A 24,884-nucleotide genomic window follows, 5' to 3' on the forward strand; every position below is an offset into this window, starting at 1 on the left:
AACTCACCTCGAATTAAAGAACATTTAATTCTAAAACCTTGCATTAAATTTCCATGTGCATTTTGGTTTTATTAGGTGATTCTTGGTTCTTTCAAATCTAGATCTAACCAAACCCTAGACCCAATCCCTATTTCCTAAAGGAAAAGGTCCATATTGCCTCCTTCAACTATTGTTCGAGTCTGTTTTTTCCACCTGAATCGTAAAACCAGATATCTCACCTCATTCAACTATTCAAACTGGTGCAATATACCTCCTTAGCTAGTTTTGATGGCGGTTTTCTCCTACGTGGCTCACACATGATGGTGGGACCCACATGTCATATGACATCTCATCATCTTCTTCATCTTCTCCATCTTTCCCAGCCGATCCCCATGGGCGGCGACCAGCAGGGCCTCTAACTGATCCTCCCTTCAGCGCCATGGGCAACGATAGCAAGGCCTCCGGTTGGTTCTCCTCCTCTGCCTCGGTGGGCGGCAACAGTAGCTCCGCCCCAATCGTTCCCAGTGGGAGAGCAACTGGGCCTCGGTGGGACAGCAACACAGCTCAGTGAGGCAGCACAATAGAGCTCGGCAGGGTGGTAACAGGGCTTCGACCTCCTCAATCCACGGCAATGACAATCCTTGGCGTAGTGGGATGCGCAGCACAGCTTGGCGTGCTACGGCAGCAGGAGCTCCAGCCCATGAGGAGTGGGAGGAGACGACCGTGACCGACAAGAATTTGGTCTTCATCGTGAGGACCAATGCTACGGCGAGTGAGGAGAAGAAGAAGAAGCAGCGAACCCCATAGTAGGAGGCGACGAAGCAGATGTCGATGGTCATGGTGCCATCGATGCCAGTGTGCACGTCGAGCTGCACCAAGGAGGAGGTGGACACGATCCTCATCCTGTGCGGCCGGCTCAGCCTAACCAACCATCTACTAGCCTGCAGAAGGAAGGAGGCGGACTGGGGCTCACTGAGAAAGAGAGCGACAGTCGGAGTGGAAGAAGACTTGATGAAGTGGAGCAGAGCGACGACGGGGTACAAGGCTTGTGCACGATCCCCACTGGTCTAGAGTTCATCCTTGGCATCGGTGCGTCCTAGTCGCTCCTCGGCTTGAGTGACAAGCCACGATTAGGGACGCTCGGGATTCCACCGCAGGGCTCTCCTCCGGTACCTGAGGATTGTGCGAGAGGATCACGAATGCATCCACCATAGAGAGAAGGAGATAGTGCTCAATGAGCGTGAAGGGGAAGCCTGCCAGGGGGTTCTCGGGCCAAGGGCCCGGCTGTGGCCCGATCGGTGGCGTGTGGCCGAGGCACTCAATCACCGCGGAGAGGCACGCCGACGTCAGGCTAAAGGAAAAGGGACGAGCACAAAAGAAGGAGGAGTGCGAGGAGAAGCTCACCGTGTGCTTGTTTGGCCGGAAAGAGCGTTGTAGCGGCGGCTCAACATGCGATCGGATCGGGTGGTGGCCGAAGTTGGGGAAGATGAGGCCGACGCACTCAATTTAGGTCAAGAAAGGGCTGAACAGGGTTCGGGCGTTGTGGATGGTGCTCGGTGGCAGCTTTGCGCTTTGCTCTATGCTCTGGACGAGAGAGGGAAGAATGAGGGAGAGGGAGAGGACGGAGGTGCAGCTCCCTTTAAAGGGCTCGGGATGACAGCGTCCATGGGCTAGTGAGCTCTATTTTTTTGAGAGAGAGAAAGAAGAGGAAAGAAGAAAAGATGAGATGTCATATGACAAGTGGGACCCACTACCACGTGTGACCCACACTAGACAAAACCACTGTCAAAATCACGCGAGGAGGGAAAAATTCCATTATAGATAGTTAAAAAAAGTAAAATATCTGATCTTACGATTGATAAAGAGAAAAACAGACTCGAACGCTAGCTGAGGAGGCAAAATGAACTAAACATTTTCAGTTCCCTCTAAACCTATCGGGCCGAAAGCCCCTACCTCCCTAACCTAAACCCCTCCTGCGAACCCCGGCCTTGTTCCCTTTTTCAGCCCAACCCACCAAAAGCGGAGGCCATCCTCGTTTCTCTCGCAACGCGTTGAGTCAGCCCAGCCGCCCTCCCTCTCATCTGCGCCAACTGCCGCAGCGAACTGGCCTGTTGGGCCCAACCGCATGGGCGTCGTGCCCCGGCCGCTTTCCCTTTTGTCGCTCGCTGACGAGTGGGGTCTGCCGCCTGGCCGTCGTCTTCCACCTCGCAATCACCCCACAAAATGACTGCCAAGCCTTATCCCCGAAGCTGGTCGAGCCGTTGGAGCGCCCGTGAGCGCCTCGGGTTCCCCCTCCTCTCACCCTCTTTGCCCGGTTGCCGTGACCAGGCCTCGACTGCTGCTCGCCTGCCGTCTCAGGGCGACGCGATTCGAAATCGCGCCCGCCCGTGAAGCCACCGCGCGCGCCCGAGCCCGAGAGCTTCCCAAACCCTAGCCACCCTCGTTTCCCCTGTAAATGGAGCCCTCTCCGCTCATTCCCTTCCCCTCCCTCCATTCCACCTCTCGGCCGCCACTTTTCCCCACCGAGACCACCCACTCCCTCTCTTTTCTCCCTCTGCCCCGGTGAGGGCAGCCGACCGCGACCCTCACCACCGGTAAGCGCACCCGCCACCCGTGCTCCTTGCGGCCTCGCTGCTCATCCTTGGAGGCTAACCGTGCCGATGGTTGGCCTTGAAGGCAGCAGGGAAAGGAAGATCCGCCACCGCCGTCGGAGGATCGCCGACCCAGCTTTCGTTCGCCGCCGTCTCTCTCCCTGGTGAGCCTCCTCGCCATTGCACCTCCCTTGTCCCTCATCGCGCGGTTCCCTAACCGGCAACCGCCCCCCTTTCGCAGCTCGAAGATGACCGGAGATCGGGGCACGTGAAGGAGACGCCGCCGGCAGCATCTCCCTCTCTTCCGAGTTTCGGTGCGGCTTCCCCGTGCTCCCTTCTCCCTCTCCGTGCGCTAGCCAGCTCCCCCTTCTCTTCCTCACTGAGCACTGCACAAGCACTATCTCTTTTCCCCACCGCCGGCCATCCTCAGGTGACTAGCGCGGCACCAGCATGCGCCATGGCTTCCCCTCTTCACGTAAAGCTGCCTAATGCCTAGGTTAGAGCCGTTAGTTGCCGCCGCCTTCTTCTCGGTTCCTCTTACTTAACTGCACCTTAACTGCACCGTGTGAAGTAGCCACCGTCATGTGAGCTGCACGGGGTGACATAGTTACTGACACGTGTGACTCATTTAAATTGGAACACATATTAGTGGTCACATCATGATATAGTTAAGTTAGAGCATCTCTTTCTCGTCGTCTCAACGTAGGAGATGGTATTCCTTTGTTTCAAAGGACCATGTAGGAGATGGTATTCAAATCCTATAAAATTTCTCTAAACATCCTATGTTCCAAATGACCTTTAGTTTTGAATCATGTTAAGGGCCCTTTCAAGTTTTGGATGAAGGGTGACTAAAATAACCTCCTGCCATATCTTATGACGGAAAACGAGGTAGTAAATGAATAGAGTTATTAGAGGTAGTTTGCAAACCTTCAAGTATATGTAAACAAAATTTCTAGTGAAAAAATCCAAGTATCTGTAAACGGAGGGAGTGCTTACAAGCACACATCAAAGACATCACCAAACTATAATAACTATAAGTTGGAGATGTGTGATGTAGGTAAGTTTAATTTCGTATCGCCTAGCATCCAACGGCCACCAGCCATGTACTGCAACCAGTGCATTTTTTGGTTTGATGCATCATGGGATTTTCACGATGGCACAAATGGCCACGATACGCCAAGAACCATGTGCTCCTTTTGCACCATCTTAATATTTAATAAAAATGTGAACAAACCATCAATTCATATGTTGAATTACCTTGTAAAACCGAATTAGTTCAGATCGATAACTTCTCTTCATTCAGTCCAACGAAACGTAGATACATAAAAACAATTCCATCCAATGAAGAACCTCCAATTGTTGCTTTCCAATTATGTAGCAAGCCAGCTCCCAGATCGCTGGAGCAAGAGTCGGACCAAGGACATCCAGCTCTTCCATATTTTCTTCTGTTTTGGTAGATGCCATTATCCCCTCCTGTGGAGCTCACTGGCTCACAGTCCTCAAGAAATGGGTGATCCGTGTAGCCGACAACAGGATCATCGGTATAGAATGTTGATCGATCGTACTTGTTCAGAGGAGAGTTCAAACGTCGGCAGGACAGGATTAGCCAAGAACAAGCGACCATACACGACCATGTCAGTGTATCCATCAGCCACAACTTTGTTTCCCTCCTCCCTGTCGTACCCTCCACCAACCATGAACGTTCCGTTGAAGGCCTTCCTCATTTGGTTCCACCGCACCGGAGTACAGGATGTTGTATTTTGTTCAGTTCCTGAGCCATGTAGACACCCAATGTGTATGGGTCTGAGTCATGCCATCTGAGGTACTTGCCATGAGAGAGGCGGATCCCGACACGGTCGGACCCAACCTTGCCACCACGGCGTCAACTACCTCAAGGGCAAAGCAACAGCAGTTTGTCAGTTATCATCTCGGTTAACTCCAATAATCTACCGAGTCCTAAGGGCATGTACAATACAAAATACAAAGACTCTTATCTAGCTGCTTAAAGAGAGAGAAAAATACTACATCATCAAGTAAATATGCAAGAACCTCAATCTACAATGGGAATTACTATTTTATAGATGTTTAAAGGGACCGTTAAATTTAAGAGCTCGTTTAAGTGTCTTCGCCCACAATGCACCTGAGCTGCTTCCACCATTTTTGCCTCAAGTAACAACCAAGCGCCAGACTCCACCAGGTCGCAGGCAAACTGTTCAACGCGTCGATCTCCAGAGGGAGCAGCGACTCCGCCTGCAAGCGTCCTTGAGCGATCGGGTTGGCCTCCACCGTGACATGATATCCGAAAGGTCCGAATTGTCTCTAGTTGGGGTCCGCGAGTTGAACTTAGTTTTGGACCCGGAAATTCCGGGTGAATCCGAAACCTCCAGATTCTGTTAAATTGTCGATGTTCTAAGTGAAGCTAACTCCGAATGAATTCGAATATTCTAGATTGAGCTAGAATTTACTGAAACGGCTAGTTTTAGGTATAAATATCCCCTCACCCCCTTCTCTCATGGCCTGCCAACCTAACCCGTGACAAACCCATTGAAAGCACCACTAGAGCACTCCCCATTCCCTTTGGCTTTAATTCTTGCTAGGTTTTGAAAGTTAGATGAGAGATTTGATATTGAGTGCAAGTGAGCATCATTCTCATCTTTGAGCACTTACTCATTGTCAAGCCACATCGACATCGAGTTTGCTACTCTTGGAGGTTCATCAACCTAGATGGCTAGACGTCACTCACCGAGCACCCAAACTTGTAGAGTGCCACAAGAAGTTTGTGGAGGCTCCTTCAAACCTCCGCAAAGGAAGTGGACAATTGAGTAAAACCGAGCTCAATCTTTTTGTCGCTTGATGATGTAAAGAGTTGAAATAGATTCGCGTCTTTGTGAGCTCCTCAATGGAGACGTAGGATTCTTAGATTCGAACTTTAGAAACAAATCACTTGTCTCGTTGCTTATGTTCTCATGTTCATGTGTTCATTTTTGTTCTAGTTGACTTTTGATAACTCACCCCGATTTACTTGTTTGTGTGATTGTGGCTGCAAAAAGACTTATGGAAAGAACTTACCACATCTCTTGTGACCTGTAGTAACATCTAAAATACTCTAGGAGTGCCTAGACGTTGTTCGATTTCATACTCTGTATTCGGAAAGTCCGGGTTAAGCTCATAACTTCTGATACCCAGAAGTTTCAAATTAAACCCAAATGTTCCAGATTTTGTTTAATCCGATGCAAAATTTTAATTTTTTAGAAACGCCTATTCACCCCCTTTAGGTGACATCACAAACCTTCATAGTGCCGCAAGTTGACACCTGGGCGATGGTGGCGTGGTGGCTAGAGTTAGGTGTGAGGACTAGGAGTGGAGACTTGGGGTGGCAAGCCGTACGCGTCGTTGCGGGTAGGGGTCTAGCAGGGTTGACAGGTGAGTCGGGCCAGCATGGGCATGGCCTAGCTCGGGCACGAGACGGCCCAGGAGGCACGGCACGGCCCGGGCACGGACGGCCCAGCACGGCACGGTCGGCCCATCACGCTAACGGGTTAAACGGGTCGGGATTGCAAAAAATTCAAAAAAATTGCAAAAATCACCATTTTTCACCTATAAATAGAGGAGCATTCTACCCTTCCATTCCACACCAGCAACACCATTTTCTCTCTTGTTTCCTCCTCTCATTCTTGTCTCAAAGTTCCTGAGAATTAGCGATAATTTAGCAAAATTAGTTTGAATTGTTGCAAAAAAATCCGAGCAATTCCAAAACCGTCATCCTACTGACTTGTTGTCTTGAAGTTGAAGAAATCTTGGTGATTTTTTTGTATCGTTGTTGAGTCTTATTTTATTATTAGTTTTATTACTTGATTATTTCTAACTCTGAATATTTGCAATTTTTGTAGTGTCATTCGATATTGATCATGGATGCCGGTGATCATGATACATCCATAGATCATAATTTTTTTCTCCAAGGACTCACAGGGGACTACGACCCATTTGATACTAGTGCTGCAAGTGATGATGGACCCGACGGTGAACCTCCGGTTGGTTCACATGCAGGTGATGCAGCAGCAGTTCCATCGTCAGGCTCTACAAGTGCGCACACATTAGCAAGCACCGGGCCTAAAAGATCAAGAACCGGTACTTTTCAAGTTTGGCAAGACTTTAAAAGGTTCTACAAAGAGGAAGATAGGGTAAGTGTCAGGTATACTAGGTGTTATATTTACAAACATGAATTATCTGCAAAACCCTCGGGTGGAACGGGGCACTTGAAGAGGCACGTCACAAGTTTCAAGCGAAAGAGTGGAGCAGCCATGAAGCAGACGGTGTTGCAGTACAACCCCGACGGCTCTGTTTGTCATTGGGAGTACGACTCTGCCAATGCTCGAAAAGAGCTATGTCGCTTCATTGCAAGAGCGGATCTACCACTCAATATCGGTGAGTCTGCTGCAATGGTGGCACGAGCACAAGACGAATTATCCAGTGCTTTCACTGTTAGCACGAGATTTGTTAACGGTTCCTGTATCTACAGTTTTTTCTGAGGCCGCCTTCAGTCTTACTGGAAGGATAATCGAAGAGAGAAGAACAAATCTGTCAAGTAAGATGATTGAAATACTCACCATAGTAAAGGATTGGGAACAAGTTGAAGCACGAATGCAACACACTACAGAAAACACTGAGCTTGAAGAATCATTCCAAAATTGGTATCTAGATGCTGATGAGAACGTGTAATTTCAAATTTTCTGAGTTAGGTTGTACTCTTTTTTCCTTTGCTAGAAAGGTTTTTAATGAGGCAACCTATCAATAAAGCTCATTTTTAGAATTAATCATGTGTCCCTATTATTTCTAAGTTTTTTTTATTTTATTCATGTTTTTTGTTTATTTTTTTTAAAATAACCCCTACGGCCCCACCCCCACCCACCTCTCCTCTCATCTTGGCCTATAAATACCATCTCAAACTCCATGTGTTCTCATCGGCCACACATCTCTCTTTTCATAGTTGCTAGCCAAGTAACCAGTAGCCACTTCACATCAAGAAACCAATTCCATATTTTAATTCATAGATCAAGACGCTGAGAACTCGCATGCATGATCATGGGTGTGGCAACATTTTAAAAAGGTCTTTAGAAAAATTAACAGGGAACAGGTAAGATTTGCTATGTGTAATATATGCAGCAAAAAATTAGGTGCCAGATCTCTAAATAGAACGGGACACTTGAAGAAGCATATTAAATATTGCAAGCAAAATTCTAGAGTTTCTAATGAAACCATATAATTTTCGAAGCATAATCATAGGTTGTACTCTTTTTTCCTTCTAGTAGAAAGGTTTTTAACGAGGCAACCAATCAATAAAGCTCTTATGTATTTATTTTCTATATTTTTATTATTATTTTGGATTTTTTTAGCTATTATTTTTTATTTTTTTCTATTTTCGGAGTGCTGACGGGCCCAGCATGCCTCCACCGTGCCGACCAAGCCCGTCGTGCCTTCCCGTGCCGACCTAGCCCGTCATGCCTCCACCGTGCCGGTCGGGCCCGCCGTGCCAAACGGGCCCGTCGTGCCTCCACCGTGCCGATTGGGCCCTCCGTGCCGAACGAGCCCATCGTGCCGACCGTGCCGTGGGCCGACCCGGCACGGCATGGTAACAGCTGGGCCGTGCCGTGGGCCGCCGACTCGACACGTGGGCCAGCACGGCACGGCCCGTTATAGTAAATGGGCCAATCGGGCCGTGCCGAGCTAAGTCCGTGCCGGGCCGACCCGATTGGTCCATTTAGTCATCTTTAGAACCGATCACTGAACATAAAAAAAAACTAATAATTTTGGTGGTTCGGTTACAATTTGGTTCGGTTTATCGGTACCAGTATTATTATTATTATTATTTTGCCCAAGGCCTACCTATCATAAAGAAATTGGCTGCACCTTAATTACTTAATTTTTCTGCAGTACCTAGTAATCTTCAGGATGTTGACTTGGCCATAGTGAGAACTGCAAGCATAGTAATAGATGGTTTTCTTTGTAACTTGTTTTTCTTTTCTCTTTTGTTAACTATCAGCTTAGGCCCTCTCCAACAGGATCTGCAAATTTGAGGATTCTAGTGCTACAGTACTTTGCAGGGTACTGTAGCACTAAGAAATTCGTCTCCAACAGAGTCTGTATCCAGTGATACAGTGCTGCTACAGTGTTAGAGATATGGGATACTGTAATAGTGATAGGGGATGCTGTAATAGTATTTTGAGGATGAAAATTTGAGGTAGCTGTTGGAGATGGTCTTACCAGCATCTATAGCATTTCTTGCAGCTGTTCTGAAATGATTGACGTCATCGGGGATCTCTTCTACAGTTAAGCGTATTGGAAATCCGGAAATGGATCTTCTGACTTCGCTAAGCAAAACAGTACCGTGACTTTAGCTTTGTTGTGAGCCTGGATTGGAAATGGATGATCAAGATTTAGTGCCACAGTAATCTACAGTATGCTACAGTACCTACATTGCTTTGCTTCAGCAAGTCAGATGATCCATTTCCTGGAACTTCATGTAGTCATCTTCATTCTTTTCCACTGGCTTATCTGTGCTTGAGATGGGTTCTTCCTCTGGAAATACAAATGATAACCATCCTTCATAGTCATTATTGCTTCGAAAAGATCAGATGAAATTATTCAACTAATTTATAAATTCAGATGCAATGCGGCACTACTAGAGTACAAACATACTGAAATAATTAATTTTTCAGTTCAGTGTTGGAGCAGAAAGAGAGCAAGTGAGGCTCCAGTGGTTGCACCAAAACCAGAAAAAGAAGATTCCTTGCAGCAGAAGATACAAAAGATGACCTATAAATATGTATAACGGAACCACATAATACTCGGGTTAAATTTAGTTGTATATGTTACAGGTTGAGGGCTATGTTGAGTGTGGGAAGAAGATAGCATTCTCCAAACATCATTTTGCATTCATCATGATGGTTACGACATAGAAATGGAAGGGATCATGTAAGAAACATTTACCCATGTCAGATGCTCTTCCGACATGCCAAATCTGGCAGAAGAATACTAAACTCATTCCTTGAGCATCAGATGGCACCCCTGCGACTTCAGCAATCATAAGCCCCCCCTCTGTAGCCCACTGTGAGTAGTACAGTATGGCATGAGATTGTGGGAGTCTGGGAGATTGCCAAATGATCTGGATCCTGTTAGGGGTGCCAGCACAATTCTGCATGAAGAAAGTGAACAGAGAGAAGATGACAGGTAGCACTGTAGTATGCCATTTACCGGTCCAATGCAATGCATGTAGTCAGAAGACTTGATAGAGCCTTCTCAGACTTTTCTTACTCCTAAAGTATCAGTATGTGAAGGACATGGTTGTTTATAGTTTGATTTTGACAAGTGAACTACTCACAGAAAACATTATCTTTCCATACCTGCATTCTTTTAACACAGGTTGTGCATTTGTTATGATCACACCGAAACATTGAATATGTTTTGTGTGAGTTCAATGGTGTTTACCATTTCAAGCAATATCCTGCTTGTTTTAATATCATCATAGTTACAAAAATGATTGATATTAAGAAACAGATCAATGTCTATCCCAAAGGCACGGAACATGCAGCAGAAAGGAAGAAATAATTACAGTCAGTACACAAACTCTACCCATACAAGACATGTCTGTATAAGAAGAACATAGTGTATGAAGAGAAGAAAAGGCAAACTTTAGATGATTGCCAAAACAAAGGTGATGAATTTGCAGGTCAATAACACAACTGATGCATCAGAAAGTTTGAAGAACAGAAGAAAGCAAGGAGATATAGGAAACTGACAAATGAAGCCATCCGAGTTTACTGAAACTCTGGCTGAAAATGACTGAAAAGGTTGTCCAACTAATCTGTGTGAGAGCCTGAATCTTCCCGTTTCATAAGGACTCGGAAGAGGCATAGCCTCCATGATGGCCCTCGCTCTTGCTCCTCTGCTACTACTCTTTAGAGGAACCTGAGAATGGCTTGCTATTTAATGTCTAGTGCACTACAGGATGATACTTACATAAAATATAAGAACTTGAAGTAAGAGAGAATATAGTGCTTTTACATAGTTGGCAAGATTCCTCTTTTTGAGTGCCTTGAAGGGACAAATGCCACACCCATCCCCACACCTATATAATGATGCTGGTGGGGAGGTAGCACATCAACAGAAAAGAACAGGCTAAGAAACCTTATACACCCTTTTAACTATATGATGAAATACAAGTTTGGGTGTTCTTTCTTAAGAAAATAAAGAAAATACAATACAAAAACTCCAATAATGCAACAATGGATGTCTAAATGTCAATTTTCATCTTAGACACTGATTTAGTCTAGTGTGGCAGAAAAAAATGTAAATCTTCCATCAGTATTTCTTCACAATGGCATTTATGATGAATACAGTGTAAAGAATCACATAAGAAAATCTTACCCATGTCATATGCTGTTCCAACATGCCAAATCTTGCAGAAGAATATCCTAGTCTTTCCATGCACCATCACAACTGGCTTCCAGGCCTTTACTTGTTCCTTGGCCCATTATACGTGGAGCACGCAAAGTTGCATGTATACCTGGAGCATCCGGCGACACAATGCCGCTTCTGCAATCAGAAGGCCTCCCCTTGTAGCCCTTTGTGAGAAGTGCAGGGCTGTGATATGATCTTGATCTTGTTAATGGTGCCAACACAAGGCTCACAAACCTTAGACGCTTCCAAACCTTAGACGCTTCCAAACAATCTCAAAGAATGTTTAAGGAAATATTATACAAGACACTGAAAACATAACAAGGTATGACTGAATGTCAATTCTAACCTCAGACAATAATCTCATGAGTCCTGACCATGTCAACATGTTAATAGCTGGTGGGACTTATTATCTGGATAGTCTTATTCTAGAATATTTGATGGAATGAAAACGTAAGAAGGCTAGAAGTAAAAGGATCTGGTGATCTTCTTTAATTCAAGCATAAGTTCTTACAGTACAGCGTAGTGTAAGATTTGCTGTCCATATCTGCTATATCATATATAGAGCTTCAAGTGTTACTGAAGATTGACTGAACATAAGTAACATAGCCACAGGAGAGAATTCAAAATTATAAAGTGCACTGTATTAGCCATAAACATTAGTTCGTCAATGGTAACCAGGAAAATATGTGAAGTACACAACTGAAGCCCCTGGATTGTGTCAAAAAAGAAAATTCAAATTCAGGTCTGCATCCTCTGTTCCAGATTACAATTCCTTGTTTTCCTCGGCCATTTCCCTTTTATAGGCCTGCAACCGTTCTTTGAATTTCTTGCTTTCTTCAAAGTTTACTTTTCTCTTCAAAGCTTTCTGGATTTCAAAGTGAGTAGCACAGAATTTAGAGGGAATACAAAAATCCGGAGTTTCAATTCTGACATTGGAACAAATAAATAAATCTTAGTATCAGTTCTAACACAGGACAAAGAGGTGTGTACCTCCTGCCGAAAGCACTGATCTAGCTTAATCTTAAGATCGGTGCATTCGCCAAAGAACTTCTTTACGGGGTGATCCACATGGCACTTCTGGAAAGCTTCAATAATCTGGGTGACAAATTTACATGAACTCTATGAAGAATTGCGCAAAATATACAGCTCAAATGCAAAAAGGCTTTAAAAAACCCAGAGATCAGCACAAAGTTAATCATACCTCAGCACACATAGGATGCCTGTGTAAGGTTAGAGGGGGATGCATCTCCGGAGATGTCAAGACGCAAGCCTGCATGATCGCTGACCATGTTAGGAAACGGGGGCGACCTTAGATTGGGGGATGAAGGTTTAATTGAGCCCCCGAAACTTATTTTTTACTGCTATCAGTAGCCTCTCCTAACAGGCAAACATCAGACGAATCTGCGACGAACTGGACGGATTAGAGCATCCATCGCAGCAAGGACGACTCGGGTTTGATCGCTGACAGCAAAGAAAAGATCCTGCGGAATAAAACTCACTCATAGAACAATGCATCCAAGCAGGCTAGGGCTTCCTTACCAGCAAAAGAGGAAACCAATCCAAGTCCGGACGGATCTCCAATGAAATCGACGCCTGTCTAGTTGATGGGGAGGAGGTACAGGAGGAGGAGGATTACAATGGAAGAATTCCTTCGAGGTGGCCTGCTTCGCTTCGGTGCAACGGATCCTGGAGGCGTACGCCGCCTCGAGGGAAGGAGGAACAGAGGAAGAAGACGAGGGCTGGAGCGGCGAGGGGTATTTTTGTACTTTCCAAAGGTCCTTCTCACAAACATGCCACTTTTGGACCAGAAAAATGCAGCTAGACCCGGGTTTTGAATTCGATTTTGCTAATATTTGGCAACTATGCGGGTTTTGAAGTCGATTTTGCTAATTCATGAAAGTCTATGAGATTCTATTTCATACCTATGAATTGATTGTCGTTGTTTGTCTCTTGACGTATGATTTAGTCAGCACAAACAAATGTATATGAGCATGTGATGGATATATGAGTGAGTTGTATGTTGATGGTTGAGGGCGATCATCTATTCTATATTTTTGAAATACATATTTGATAATGCTCTAGTTCTAACGGATCATAAACGTTCTAATTGAAACTGAAGTTCTAATTGAAACTGAATTTTCCCTTCATCAACTTAGCTCGCACACTTTCATGTTCAACCAAATCTTGATTTGTCAGAGCTCACTTAGCTCGCACACTTTCAGTGCTAGAGCTTTGTCATCTTCGTTGCAGCCTTGCTTGGTTCTCTATTGAATAGAGGCCACTTCACTCTCTCTACATACACTCTATCGACCAAATCACTTGATCACACACGGTTGTGCCTCCCTCTTGCTCTTATCCTCCCTCCTTCTCCAAGTCTAATCATTGCTTTCCCTCCCCGTCCTGCCCCTTGCATTATATCCTCCTCTCTTCAGTGCCAAAGCTTTGGCAAGTCATTGCTGGTCAAAATCAAAAGATGAGGCCTCTCCCTCTCTATGCCCACCTCTCTTTTCGCTCTCCTCCCTTCTTAATTTGCTTTTCACTCCCATTCTCCTTTTCTCCTCCCCTACTGCTCCTCTTCCCCTTTCATCAAAGAGACATATCTCTAGTGAGTCATCGTTGCAAGGGATGGACAACAGATGTGAGCTTTGCTCTCCTGCACGCCTCATCACTCCTCTACAGCAAGCATGTTACCTGACTTTGTAGATAAATATTGTGTGCATTTTGGACAAAGGTTGCATGCGTTTTGGATGGATGTTCTAGTGATTTCAAAAATTTGTTGTAGTAATTGTTTCGATTTGTTGCAATAGGCCTTTCAATTTGTTGTGGTAGGTCTTTCAATTTGTTATAATATGCCTTTCTATTCCTGTGCGGTAAACATGTTGCATGGCTTTTAGATGGATGTTGCATGCGTTTTTGGCGGATGTTGCAGTAATTTCAAAATTTTGTTGTAGTCTATCTTTTTATTTCCTTTGCAGTAAACATGGTGTATGGCATTTAGATGTATGTTGCATGCCTTTTGGGTGGATGTTGCTTTGATTTCAAAAATTTGTTGTAGTAGTTGTTTTGATTTGTGATAGTTTATATTTCTATTTGTTGCGCACCCTAACCCAGAATGGGTGTTTTTGGATGATTTAGGGGCAAAAACTCTTATTTCCTTTTATTTTAAGGATGTAAGACATGTTTCATGTGATTTTCCTGATCTATAGGCTAGGGGAGTCAAACTCATCGATGTTTTCTAGAGGTGTAGTTCGAGGATGAGCCTCCAAAAGACAAAGAAGGGGATTCACCAAGGATGTTGCGGGCAACAACGAAGAATATTGTGGTGGGAGTTTTTTTTAATCATATGGTAGAGAGATTGTGCATCTACTCCAATCATACTGCACGAAGAGCGTCCGATGCTATCATCGGGATCGGAGGTCTAGGCACTAACAGCGCCCATACAGATTTGGTTGTTTTAATGCACCTTAAATGGTCGTTTTAAGTCGCATCATAGGTCAAAAAATAATTTTGTGCCTCTCTTTAGTCTTCACCAATGAAAATATTTTTCCTATCTTTAAAAAATTGTCTTTTGAATTGTTTGTTGGGTTTAGCTATTTATTTTCCTCTGTTATACTACTACATAAAAGGTCATCACCGCTGATTCAAAATTGACATCACTGCCGATTTTTAAACCAACAGTGAATAAGCGGTAGTGATAATCCATGATTATCACTGTTGGTTCCAGAACCGACAGTGATTGTACATATCACTGTCGGTTCGTAACACGAACTGGTAGTGATATAAGATATACTGTCGGTTCTTGATCTTACTCCGCTTGATTTGTATACTTATCACTGTCGGTTCTAGCTATGAACCGGCAGTGATATTGTATTCAGGACCAAAAAATTAAAAAATTAAGCATTAATAGTGATACTTAAATGAGATTAGTATTACTAATCACCATATAAATAAATTTTATATTATACTAAATTTTATATTATACTAATTACACCAAAAGTTGCCATCATGCATACGACAACACGCAAAACCCTAAACCGCATGCAAAAACCTTAACACGCACATCGACTAACCCTAAGCTAGCTAGATACCCCCGGCTGAGATGATACTCGACCCACAAACGGAAGTCATCGTCATCGTCCTCGTCTTCGTTGTGGGCATTGTCAGCGCCATCGCCGAGGTCCTCCTCCTCCTCTTCCAAGCTCGTCCAGGCCTTCGGCTTGTCGATGAAGAGATCACACACCTCGTCGTCCGACGAGGGGGATCCCAACAAAACACCAAAGTCCAAGGAGGTCAGAGGTGCCTCGTTCTATGACCCACCTAGTGGGGCCTCCTCCTCCTAGGACGAGATTACGGGTGTGGGAGGCGTCCTTGAAGAAGGCGATGGAGGCAGCAGTGGGCGAGAGCGAGAGAGCGCGTGCGTGCGAGAGAGAGAGAGAGAGAGAGAGAGAGAGAGAGAGAGAGAGAGAGAGAGAGAGAGAGAGCAAAACTGCGAGAGTGAGCAACATTTAAAGTCGCTGGAGAAGCCGAGCAGTTGGGCGCGTGAAGCCAAGCAGTCGGGCACGTGAAGACGTACGGGTTTTAAGTATCATTGTTGTACGATGTCATTTTGTCGTATATTTGCACAACGTATATACACATATACATAAAAAAGAAGAAAGAGAGTCTGGGCTGCCATTCGTTCTCCTCTCTTTTCCCTTTTTAGCCTAATCGTCATGTGCTTTTCTTTTTCTTTGCGTGAAGCCAGAGGGAGAGGGGGAGAGAGGCCAGAAAAGAGAGAGGAGATCTAGAGAGAGAAGAGAGGAGAGAAGAGAGAGAAAGCCATCCTTGCCGCATAGGTCCTCTCGCCACTGCCAATGGCCATCGTCATTGATGCCTAATGTGGTGGGTTCCCGCTATGATCACCTCTTCATCCTCTCTACTACAAGTGTGCTTCGGCCAGCCTTCATTCCATGGCCGTGAGGTGTGCAGGTGTTGCTCCAGCTGGCCTTGCTGCCGCGACCGTCGAGAGGTGCTTTGTTTGATTTGGTGGCTGGCGGTTCTTTTGATCTGTGATGAGTTCCAGTCGGCCCTATTGCCACTATCTTCGAGAGGTGCTTTGTTTGATTTGGTGGCCGACGATTCTTTTGATTTGTGATGAGGTCTAGCCGGCATTGCTGCTGCAACCGTCGAGAGGTGCTTTGTTTGATTTGGTGGTTAGCGGTGCTTTTGATCTGTGATGAGCTTCGGCTGGCCTAGTTGCCACGATTGTCGGAATGTGCTTTGTTTGATTTGGTTGCCGGTGGTGCTTTTGATTGTGATGAGCTCTAGCCGATGCTTGCGTTGTGGTCGTGTGGGTGCAGGTGTGATCGGGCCAGCCTTTTGTCGTTGCTGTTGATATGTGGTGGTCATCTTTAGTTTTGTCGATCTGTGATGGGCTTTGGCTAGTGTTTATGCCATAGACATGGAAGTGTGTGGACATGGCGCTTGCCATTGAGATGTTTCCATCGTGCTGCCCTGTGGGTGTTATCTCTGGCCAGTCTTGTGTTGTTCCCGCTGAGTTCGTGCCTGTGCGTTTATCTTTGGTTGGATGCCGTTGAGTTCCTGTCACCAGTCGGGTGTACCGTGCCGCTGAATGGCTAGGTGGGCTATGCCGCTGGTGTGCGTGTTTCGGTCACCTGATTTAACTTGTGCATTGACGTGTGTATTTGTCGTCGTTTCTTCTATCTAGGCATATATGTGCATGAGCATGTGTGATGCTGCATTTGTGTGTGCGTGTGGTTGCTAGCTCATACGTGTTAGTGTGACCTCCCTATGCCTGCGCGACATACTGGAGTGCTTGAAGCCTGGTCAGCACGTGCACTGTCGAGGTGCCATCCGTGGTATTATGATCTGCTGGTGATACTCTTTTCTGTTGGTGATGACCCTGTGCCCGTGTTGTCACTTGGTGAAGAGCTGATGTTGCTATGTCTTAGCACTTGGGCCTGTGCTTGATATCCTTGTTGGGTTATGCTGTTACTTTGGTATGGAAACTGATGGGGGTTCATGTAGCCGCGGGGCATGATGCCGCCGACCGAGAGTCAGTACCGTCGACATTCATTGTTGGCTTGGTAATTTGAGGGTCGTTGTGTGTATATGCTCGATCTGTCATTGTCATTATGCGTGCCACCTTAGCTGTTGGTACATTCCATATTATTTGATCTGGCCATGTGGGGTGCTGTTGTTGCATTCTGCTATCATGCTGCTTGTTGATAATTCTCTTTGAGTTGTGGTGGCTATTTGATCTACTAAATATTTGATTGTTACCCTCTTTATTAATGATGGATGATGAATGTATGGTTAAGTCTCTCTCTCTTTCTGTGTTGTGGAAGCTATTTAGTGCTGATGTATCCTTCTTTTGTCATCCCTGTTGCCTACTTGTTGGCTTGAGATGCTGATGTCAGTCTATGTTGCCTCGGTGGCTCGATGCTTATAATGCTCTTGCCCTAGCTATGATGATGGTTGCTTGTATCACTGCGGATGTTGTTTGCTTACATGTTACTTTGTGATGTTTGAGTAAGCAATGGAGAGATCATTGTTGTCGGTTGCCACTGCTTGCTCACATAGCCTTTGTGGCTTCGTTATTATTACCACGCCTATGTGGCAGAAGCCTTTGTGGCTTGCCCCTTTGTTGCCTTTCGGAGTCGGACGATGAGGTTAAGTCTGAGGCCCGAGGAAGTTAGTGAACTTTATTCATTCACGACGTTAGGCTCCTGGTCGCGGCCTCGCTGTCGCACCGGTTGTAGCTATGCGTCATGTCGTGCTTCTAGCTCACCTCGATTACATACTATTTTGAGATTGTTTAGCCGATGTTGACCCGAAATACATAAACAGTCTAAGAAGCTCATGCTAGACTATTATCCTGTTTTTTCTTCTTTTATTTTCTAATGCAATTACTTTGCTTTGTTTGTGTTGCTTGTGACTACAGCTTTGCAGACTCGAAGACAACCTCTATAAGACGACTGGCAACGTAGCTTAATCGAAGATAGCTCAAGAGATAGGCGTAATTAACTGGAGGCTTTACGAGGCCACGGGAACCAGGATGACGTAGTCATCAGATTGGAAGCTCTAGTCAGATAGGTGTGCGTATGTGTGGGGCAGAATGTGTAATCGACAAAACTTGTACTTTATGAGTTCATAATGAATGAATAAAGTTCAGTGTTTGTATTACATTGCTACTATTTCTTTCGTATACTTTACGTATACTAGCACGCCCGCAAATGATCTATTCCAAGTTTATACAATACACAGCTCGAAAGTCGAGTTTCGAATCTGCGAAACAGATTTCGAATGAGCGAAACAGTTGCTAGTTCATAAACACAACCGGCAGTGATAGCCATTACCATCGTCGGTTATAAAAAAGTACATCTTTTGATGAGCTAATATCTCTGTCAGCTCGTGTTATAGACCGACAGTGATAATTTAAATATCATTGCCGGTTTGTAATAAGAACGGACAGAGTTAATCGTTATCACTCCCGGTTCTTGCTGGCTCAACTTTTTATGTGCGGCTAAAGCTTTCGAACTGGCAGTGAAGAGGAGGTGTGGATGATCCTTTTGTGTAGTGTTAGAAATTTTTTGATGGAGAAACATCCAATATACTTACATAATTAACTTAAAAACATCGCTTAGATTAAATGAACCCAAATAAGAAGGGGGCATTTCAGGATTTGCCACTCTTAACACCGAGTGGCAGGCAATTTACCACCCAGGTCCAGTTTCATAGACTCAGGATGGCCCACATGTCAACCTCAGCGGAAAATTGGCACCTGTTAAGGGTGGCAAATCCAGAAATTATCCAATAAGAAGAGGCTATTCAAATAGAGAGTTCAATATTTCAACACCAATTCGTGCAAGATGTGCATGCATAACAAGACATATTGTAATATAGATGAAAAATACAATATAAGAATAAAACTTCTTATCATTGATCGTTCATCACAAAACAAAGTAGAATGTATGCAAAACAAATGCTGCCGCCTACTTCCAATCCAAACACACGCTCTACATCAGTACATCTATACTCGATGCGTGACAAAAAAAAGAGTTAAATTCTTCTGTTTTTCTGCATGCACACAGAATTTAATCACTGATTACACACCAATATGTATCCTTGGCTCTTATTACACCAAACCAGCAACAAATAATACGACATATACAGTACACATCGTAAACACCAAAACTAATCCAAACAAATCAAATTATATAACCCCAAGAAACCGCATTTGCAGGAGCTCATGCACACCTGTTTATGATTTCCATTGATCTTTATCGAGTTTACCTCCCATACCCCCATAAATCCATCTCTCCACCTCGTTGGCCGGAACTCATGGTGCCGGTCATCTGCTGCACCGCCGCGCTCCCACCGTTGCTGAACCCATCCATCGCCTGCCACTGCTCAGCGGCCGTGCCGCTCGCCTGGTCTCTGCCTTCGCCCAGCAGGCCACCGTCCGCAGCGACGCCGTCGCTGCTGCCGACGTCTAGGCCGCCAGCTGTGTGCTCGACCGGCAAGCCGGAGAAGTCGTAGACGGCGTCGGCCACGGGCCGGTGGTTGGTGAGGAGGTCCTGGACCTGCACGTGGTGGGAGTAGGCATGCTGCGGCTCCGGGGCCTGCATCTGCTGGGAGTAGTAGGAGGCGTGGTGGTAGTACTGATGCGGGTGCGTGTAGTGGGACGCCAGGGCGACCCTGGCCTGGTCGTGGTGGCCGCCCAGCGGCGGGGACATGGCCAGGTGGCCACCGGCATCCGCGCCCTGGCTCGTGCTCCCTTCACCGCCGCCAATCTTGAAGAAGCACTTCTTCTTGAACACGCGGCAGGCCACCCATCCGTCCTCCTGCACGTACGACGAACACACCATGCATCAACAAAAAACTACACATGAAGCTACGTGAAACCCTAACACGCGTGCATGCGCGCACCAGCACGCCGGAGTTTCGCATGCATGCATGTTGGGGAGGAACTGATCGGGAGAGCTTACGCTGGTGCCTCCCTGTGCGTCGTCGACGTCCTCGAGGCGGTACTCGTGCATGATCCAGTCGGTCTTCTGGCCGTGCGGGGCGCGGCCACGGTAGAAGACTAGCGTCTTGCGCATGCCGATCTTTTGGTAGCTGGTGCGGATGCACTTGTCCCGGCCCGTGGCCTTCCAGAAGCCGGCCGTCGTCGCCCGGTTCGTCCTCGATCCCGTCGGGTACTTGCGGTCCTTGTGGCTGAAGAAGTACCAGTCGTTCTGCGGCGCCGAACCGATCCGGCACCTCTCTGCATCCATCCATGGCCATGCACGCACACGTAGGTGTCAACAACAAGAAAAAGCTATCACCATGGACATGCAGGGGATGGATTGTTAGCACTTATCTTGACCAGTGGTTGTTTAGTGTCTTTGCACGAATTAGTGTATGCATGGTCAATTGCATGTACGTGCAGTATATGTGTTTCGAGTCTAGCATGTAATAGGTGTTGGTTGAATCTGTGTGTTCCAAGTTGTACAGCGTGTGTGGCCGGATGACTTGAGTCGAGTCCTTGAATAATTCGCTAGTGTATACATGCATGTGTGCATGTCTAGTTGGTTGAGCACGTCCGGCGGCGTGGTTCGTGGTCTTGTTAGAGGACCGCTTCATGTGTTTGTTGAGTCAGTCGTGCATGAGTAATGTACATGTTCTTAGTGGCTTAAGAATAGGACTAGTGGTTGAGTGCGTTGGAGTTTGTTGATGATCAGGGTGCTTTGCTATATGAGAAGAGATGCATGAAATGGCGTTGGCCTGTGTGTGCTACGTTGCAAAACTATCTGTGTTGTTTGGTTGTTGTGTGAGTGCATCATATCCACCGGAGAGGCAAGGCAGGAAAGCCTGTGCGTGTGTGTTTGTGCCAAACGCAGGAGAGATCGGAGAGTGCCCAACATGCATGAGCTAGCTTACTCAGTTTACCTTGCAGGTCCCATGGCTCGATCTTGTTGAGGTCGACCTCCGTGATGACCTCGAGGTCGAACTTCTCGAAGCCGACCTTCTTCTTGAGGTAGTAGAGCAGCAGCTCCTCGTCGGTCGGGTGGAACCGGAATCCCGGCGGCACGCCGTTGCTGGACGAGAAGGCCGCCATTCGATCGATAGGTTCTAAACCTTCAATAATTTTGACGCGGGAGAGGCCTGTAGCGCGTATATATACACGCGTGCCGACCTCCATGGGCAGGTCACAGGTGCATCAGCACAGGCATCTAGTTGTAAGCCGTTGCTGCAGGCAGGCGATCGAGGGTGGTGGGGGAGAGTTGACGCCGGCCGCCACGGCGGTGGACGGGGATAAAAGTTGGTCGCGTATGACGCAAGGCACGGCCATGAGCGCGCGGGTAGCTCGATTGCCCAGAGGTCAGCTGCATTATTCTACGCCGTTAACGATCCCGAGGCTCGTTGTTTAGGGATCGCTTAATTGCTCTCAAAGCAAGTGCTAGCTTTGGAAGAGCTAGCTGCAATCCACACGGCTACTAATATCTTATTACTATAGTATTATGTATAGCACGTAGTTTTCCCCGTAATTGCATTAAATTAGTTATTCGATCATCCATTGACAGGCGACGATGATGATTGTATGCGGTGGTGGTACTATAGTTGTGTAAATAAAGGATTAAGTTGTGATTGTTAGCTATACCTAGAGATATCGTTCTTGTGTGACGAATCCTTTTTCATGAACATGCCCATGCACAGGATTTGAGGACTAGCTAGTGACGAATCCTTCTCACTGTTTCAGTTTCTCCTTGCAGTAGGCCTATCGTCTCCTATTTTCCTGTGAAGAGTAACTGTAGTCATCCTACCTCATTACATCTATGAACATCTTATCTATTTATTTGTTTCTTATCAATCACTTATACCTTTTATTCTCAATCTTATGTTCCTTTCTTGCTCCCTGACCCAGCATCAATTGATCTACTGGCATCGAGTTTGTGTTGCCGGCTCGTTGAAGCTAGTTCATGTTTAATCTAATCAGGGCCTTGGGGAGCAAATCTCTGCACCAAATAATTTGTGTGTTTGAGTGGTAATCTAGTTTTCAGCCATGTCATCTAGAACTAGGACGGAAAATACAACATTAGTGTTGACGACGTTAACTTGGATTGTTCAACTAGTGAAAATAATAATGACGACGTTGATATAGTTGTTAATGTAGTAATGTTGATACTTCTTTTCAGCCTGACATATTTGGTCCAATATATATTGATGCCAATAATGGTTGACATCTTAGGTAAAAAGGTCCTAAAAAGATTTATCAATTAGTCGAGATGAATGATGCTTTTTAAGTGAAGGTTATATGCTAGTTCGAAGGCATGTGTTTCACTAGCAATATATTCAATCCTTAGTCTGTTTGAAGTTGTATATAGTACAGTTATATTATAGAATTTTTTTAGTAGTTAAGTTGAGGGCCTAGTTTAAAATTTAGCACATGGCCTCAGGATTTTCCGGGACAGCCCTGATAATCAAGAGTGGGTTCTACAAGAAAATTACCGCTGATCTGAGTAAATTTCGGGAAGTGAATAAACCAGGGAATTTCTGGTTTTCTACTGTCAATTATTTTGCTCTGCATGCAATTCATGCAAGTTTGGGATTACTTGGACACTGGAGGAGGCAGGGGTGACTAAAATTAAACTAGATCATGTGTGGCCCAACACTTCGTACCGACACCTAAACCAACCGATCTCCCTAGGGACTGAGCACCACACACACACACACACACGCACGCACGCAGGCGCAGCTTCCACTATACCTTAGCTGAGCTTAACTAGAACTGAAGGATAAGTTGACATCCATCCTCAGGCACTAAACTAGAATTCTATACTTCGCCAACGCCAACTGATCAAACCAATTCTAAAGCATACTGAAATAGTTGCAGCAGAACTAATTAGGGCATGGTGGCATGGACACCGAAAAGTTCAGCCAAAAAAAGAAGGTTCTGAAAACTTAAGTTCCCAAACTTCATACATCTCTCAAACTGAACAGGAATTGAACTTGATCACAAACCTAACGAAACACGGGTGGTCTTGTATTTCCGGTAGCTATATATATTTTTTGACGGGCAAATATAGGACTGGCTATGTAGACCTCGTTTACATACATTACCGGTTAACTGAAATATCATGGAACTTAACCAAATATAGCAACCAGTCAGCATGATTAGTGTGAGCATGAGTTACGGGGCGCTCCATGTGAGGGGCAGGCCACCGAGCCACGACTCGAGGGGAGTCGTCGTCCATGGTGCACCTTGAGTGAGATCTACTGCTCCGCCGTCACCGTGACGCTCCGCCCGCGGCGGGGCTCCCGACGAGGCTGGGCGGCCGGGGGCTCGTGCGGGCGCGGGGCGCGCGCTCGCTCGCTTCGGTTGCATGCGTAGCGTAGCACGCACTACTCGATGGGGATCAACGGAAGAAACCTCAAGGCTAGCTAGCTCCCACCGTTTGCGCGCGCTTTGAGTGAGAGATCGAAGCCTGTACGCGCGCCCGCGCGGCAAATGATTAGGCGAGCCTAGCGTTGAGTTTACTGCAATTAACCGGCTGTGCGGTGCGAGCTCGATCTGGGATTATTACCACCTGACCTAGGAATAGGATCGATAGGAGTAGGACTCCAGGCTCCAGCTGATGCTGGTCTCAGCTTGCTTCCTGTGCAATTTGCTTGCTGCTCCTGGTAAACTTGTGTGCGTGGTGAAACGTACTCCGATGTACTTGCCATGAAAACTTGTGCCTCCAGCCTCAGTTTTAAACTGCCAATCTGCCACGCATCGGTGCTTGTTTGCTTAAGGTATCTGCTGCTCTGTTTGGGCGGATGATTCAAGACAGCAAGCTTTCCTCGGAATGAATGCAACTATAAGAGCATCTGAGTGCAACCGAAACTTTTACTGAAGAAGCCTCCTATGTTTATAGACATTTTTATCAAGTCTTGTATACGGAGTGTTCACTGTCCATCCTTTCCTCAAGCAAAAAGAACTTGGACTACTGGAGGAACTAGATAATTTATATTAAGAAGGAAATACGCACAAAAATTCTGCGACCACACCACTCCACTACCAACAGTTTCTCAAGGATGTGGGCAATGTCTAGAACAATACCAAATGAATTTTACAGGAGTAGGTGTAAATCTTCAGAACTTCCTTCGCGATTGCCATGTCCATACGAGCCGGATGACTCATTATGCTTTGAGTGGTTTGAGTTTTTTTGTCTTTTGGACTGTGTACATCTTAATCATGTAGAGGCTAGAAGTAATTTTTTATATGATTGTATCCGCTTGTTATGACGCGATAATAGTTAATAAAGTTTTTATTATTGAAAAAAAGGAAAAATAAGAAATCCCTCTACGAGGCTTAATTTATCAGCTAATCTTTATTCCAATAGTAAGACAGGTGGCTCATCTCGAATATAATAAGATATTAGCATTAGAAACTATAGAATGATTTGCTTTCTATTCAAGTGTCATAAAGTGGATTCCGTTGAAGATGATCAAAGTAGTGTTTAATGATTAATCCCTCACAAAGTCAATCATGTGAATTGTGGATACTAAAGTAGCGTTTAGTCTCTTCAGCCATGCATGCTGGCATGCGGCACCCCTTTCGCGCGCTCTTATCTGCGTGCGAGTTACGTGATCGAGTAGTTCACCAGGTCCCTTTACAAAAATAAAAATCTAATATCGGACTAAGAATTTTCTACGACTCAACTAAAGTAATTTGTATGAGGTCAACGAAACTGGAGCATGTATATATCAACAAAAGATTGCAATGCTGTTGTTTAGGAGCAACTGAGCTATGCACCTGTATAGAATAAACAGCACAAGAAATTGTGGTGATGTTGTGGGTTCAAACTCCCATTCTCCTTCCTTAAAGAA

General features: G+C 45.6%; 3 protein-coding genes and 1 long non-coding RNA gene across 6 annotated transcripts; 1 reads left to right on the forward strand and 3 right to left on the reverse strand.

Moving 5' to 3' along the window:
- The first annotated feature begins 2,175 nt into the window (after positions 1 to 2,175).
- Positions 2,176 to 6,329, forward strand: LOC133888833 (uncharacterized). Its single transcript, XR_009903836.1, has 3 exons — positions 2,176 to 2,573; positions 2,656 to 2,734; positions 2,812 to 6,329. It is a non-coding gene; the product is annotated as an uncharacterized LOC133888833 (long non-coding RNA).
- Positions 6,330 to 8,832: 2,503 nt separating this feature from the next.
- Positions 8,833 to 11,493, reverse strand: LOC133888830 (putative 12-oxophytodienoate reductase 12). 3 transcript variants are annotated; one of them, XM_062329202.1, is made up of 3 exons: positions 10,995 to 11,493; positions 9,558 to 9,762; positions 8,833 to 9,146 (listed from the first exon to the last, which is right to left on the reverse strand). In XM_062329202.1, exons 1-3 carry the CDS (start codon positions 11,052 to 11,054, stop codon positions 9,055 to 9,057), a joined length of 357 nt encoding a protein of 118 aa, XP_062185186.1. In that variant the 5' UTR covers positions 11,055 to 11,493; the 3' UTR covers positions 8,833 to 9,054. The 3 variants fall into 3 exon arrangements, 2 of the variants coding, with proteins under 2 accessions (XP_062185186.1, XP_062185187.1); XM_062329203.1 differs by lacking the exon at positions 10,995 to 11,493 and adding an exon at positions 10,367 to 10,986; XR_009903835.1 differs by lacking the exon at positions 10,995 to 11,493 and having other exon boundaries at positions 9,267 to 10,986.
- A 177-nt stretch (positions 11,494 to 11,670) lies between these two features.
- Positions 11,671 to 12,838, reverse strand: LOC133888832 (uncharacterized). The gene is made up of 4 exons (XM_062329204.1): positions 12,567 to 12,838; positions 12,229 to 12,297; positions 12,018 to 12,122; positions 11,671 to 11,892 (listed from the first exon to the last, which is right to left on the reverse strand). Exons 2-4 carry the CDS (start codon positions 12,271 to 12,273, stop codon positions 11,791 to 11,793), a joined length of 252 nt encoding a protein of 83 aa, XP_062185188.1. The 5' UTR covers positions 12,274 to 12,297; positions 12,567 to 12,838; the 3' UTR covers positions 11,671 to 11,790.
- A 6,142-nt stretch (positions 12,839 to 18,980) lies between these two features.
- On the reverse strand, positions 18,981 to 21,204 carry LOC133889066 (protein BEARSKIN2-like). Its single transcript, XM_062329513.1, has 3 exons — positions 20,961 to 21,204; positions 20,018 to 20,295; positions 18,981 to 19,873 (listed from the first exon to the last, which is right to left on the reverse strand). The coding sequence occupies exons 1-3, from the start codon at positions 21,127 to 21,129 to the stop codon at positions 19,319 to 19,321; spliced, it is 1,002 nt and encodes a 333-aa protein (XP_062185497.1). The 5' UTR covers positions 21,130 to 21,204; the 3' UTR covers positions 18,981 to 19,318.
- Positions 21,205 to 24,884: the final 3,680 nt, after the last annotated feature.

This window comes from Phragmites australis, chromosome 13 (assembly GCF_958298935.1).
Source record: "Phragmites australis chromosome 13, lpPhrAust1.1, whole genome shotgun sequence".
In the NCBI taxonomy this organism is placed as follows: Eukaryota; Viridiplantae; Streptophyta; class Magnoliopsida; order Poales; family Poaceae; genus Phragmites; species Phragmites australis.

What these genes read in the sequence shown, in the direction of transcription:
- LOC133889066 (XM_062329513.1), bottom strand. Translation starts at nt 21,129, where the DNA reads ATGGCGGCCTTCTCGTCCAGCAACGGCGTGCCGCCGGGATTCCGGTTC. An exon ending in CGAGCCATGGGACCTGCAAG is followed by an intron (nt 20,296 to 20,960) that starts GTAAACTGAGTA and finishes GGATGGATGCAG; the next exon opens with AGAGGTGCCGGATCGGTTCG. An exon ending in ACGCACAGGGAGGCACCAGC is followed by an intron (nt 19,874 to 20,017) that starts GTAAGCTCTCCC and finishes TCGTACGTGCAG; the next exon opens with GAGGACGGATGGGTGGCCTG.
- LOC133888832 (XM_062329204.1), bottom strand. Translation starts at nt 12,273, where the DNA reads ATGCATCCCCCTCTAACCTTACACAGGCATCCTATGTGTGCTGAG. An exon ending in GGCATCCTATGTGTGCTGAG is followed by an intron (nt 12,123 to 12,228) that starts GTATGATTAACT and finishes TTTGTCACCCAG; the next exon opens with ATTATTGAAGCTTTCCAGAA. An exon ending in ATCAGTGCTTTCGGCAGGAG is followed by an intron (nt 11,893 to 12,017) that starts GTACACACCTCT and finishes TTTGAAATCCAG; the next exon opens with AAAGCTTTGAAGAGAAAAGT.
- LOC133888830 (XM_062329202.1), bottom strand. Translation starts at nt 11,054, where the DNA reads ATGGAAAGACTAGGATATTCTTCTGCAAGATTTGGCATGTTGGAACAG. An exon ending in TGGAACAGCATATGACATGG is followed by an intron (nt 9,763 to 10,994) that starts GTAAGATTTTCT and finishes TTCTTCATGCAG; the next exon opens with AATTGTGCTGGCACCCCTAA. An exon ending in CGGAAGAGCATCTGACATGG is followed by an intron (nt 9,147 to 9,557) that starts GTAAATGTTTCT and finishes TTGTATTTCCAG; the next exon opens with AGGAAGAACCCATCTCAAGC.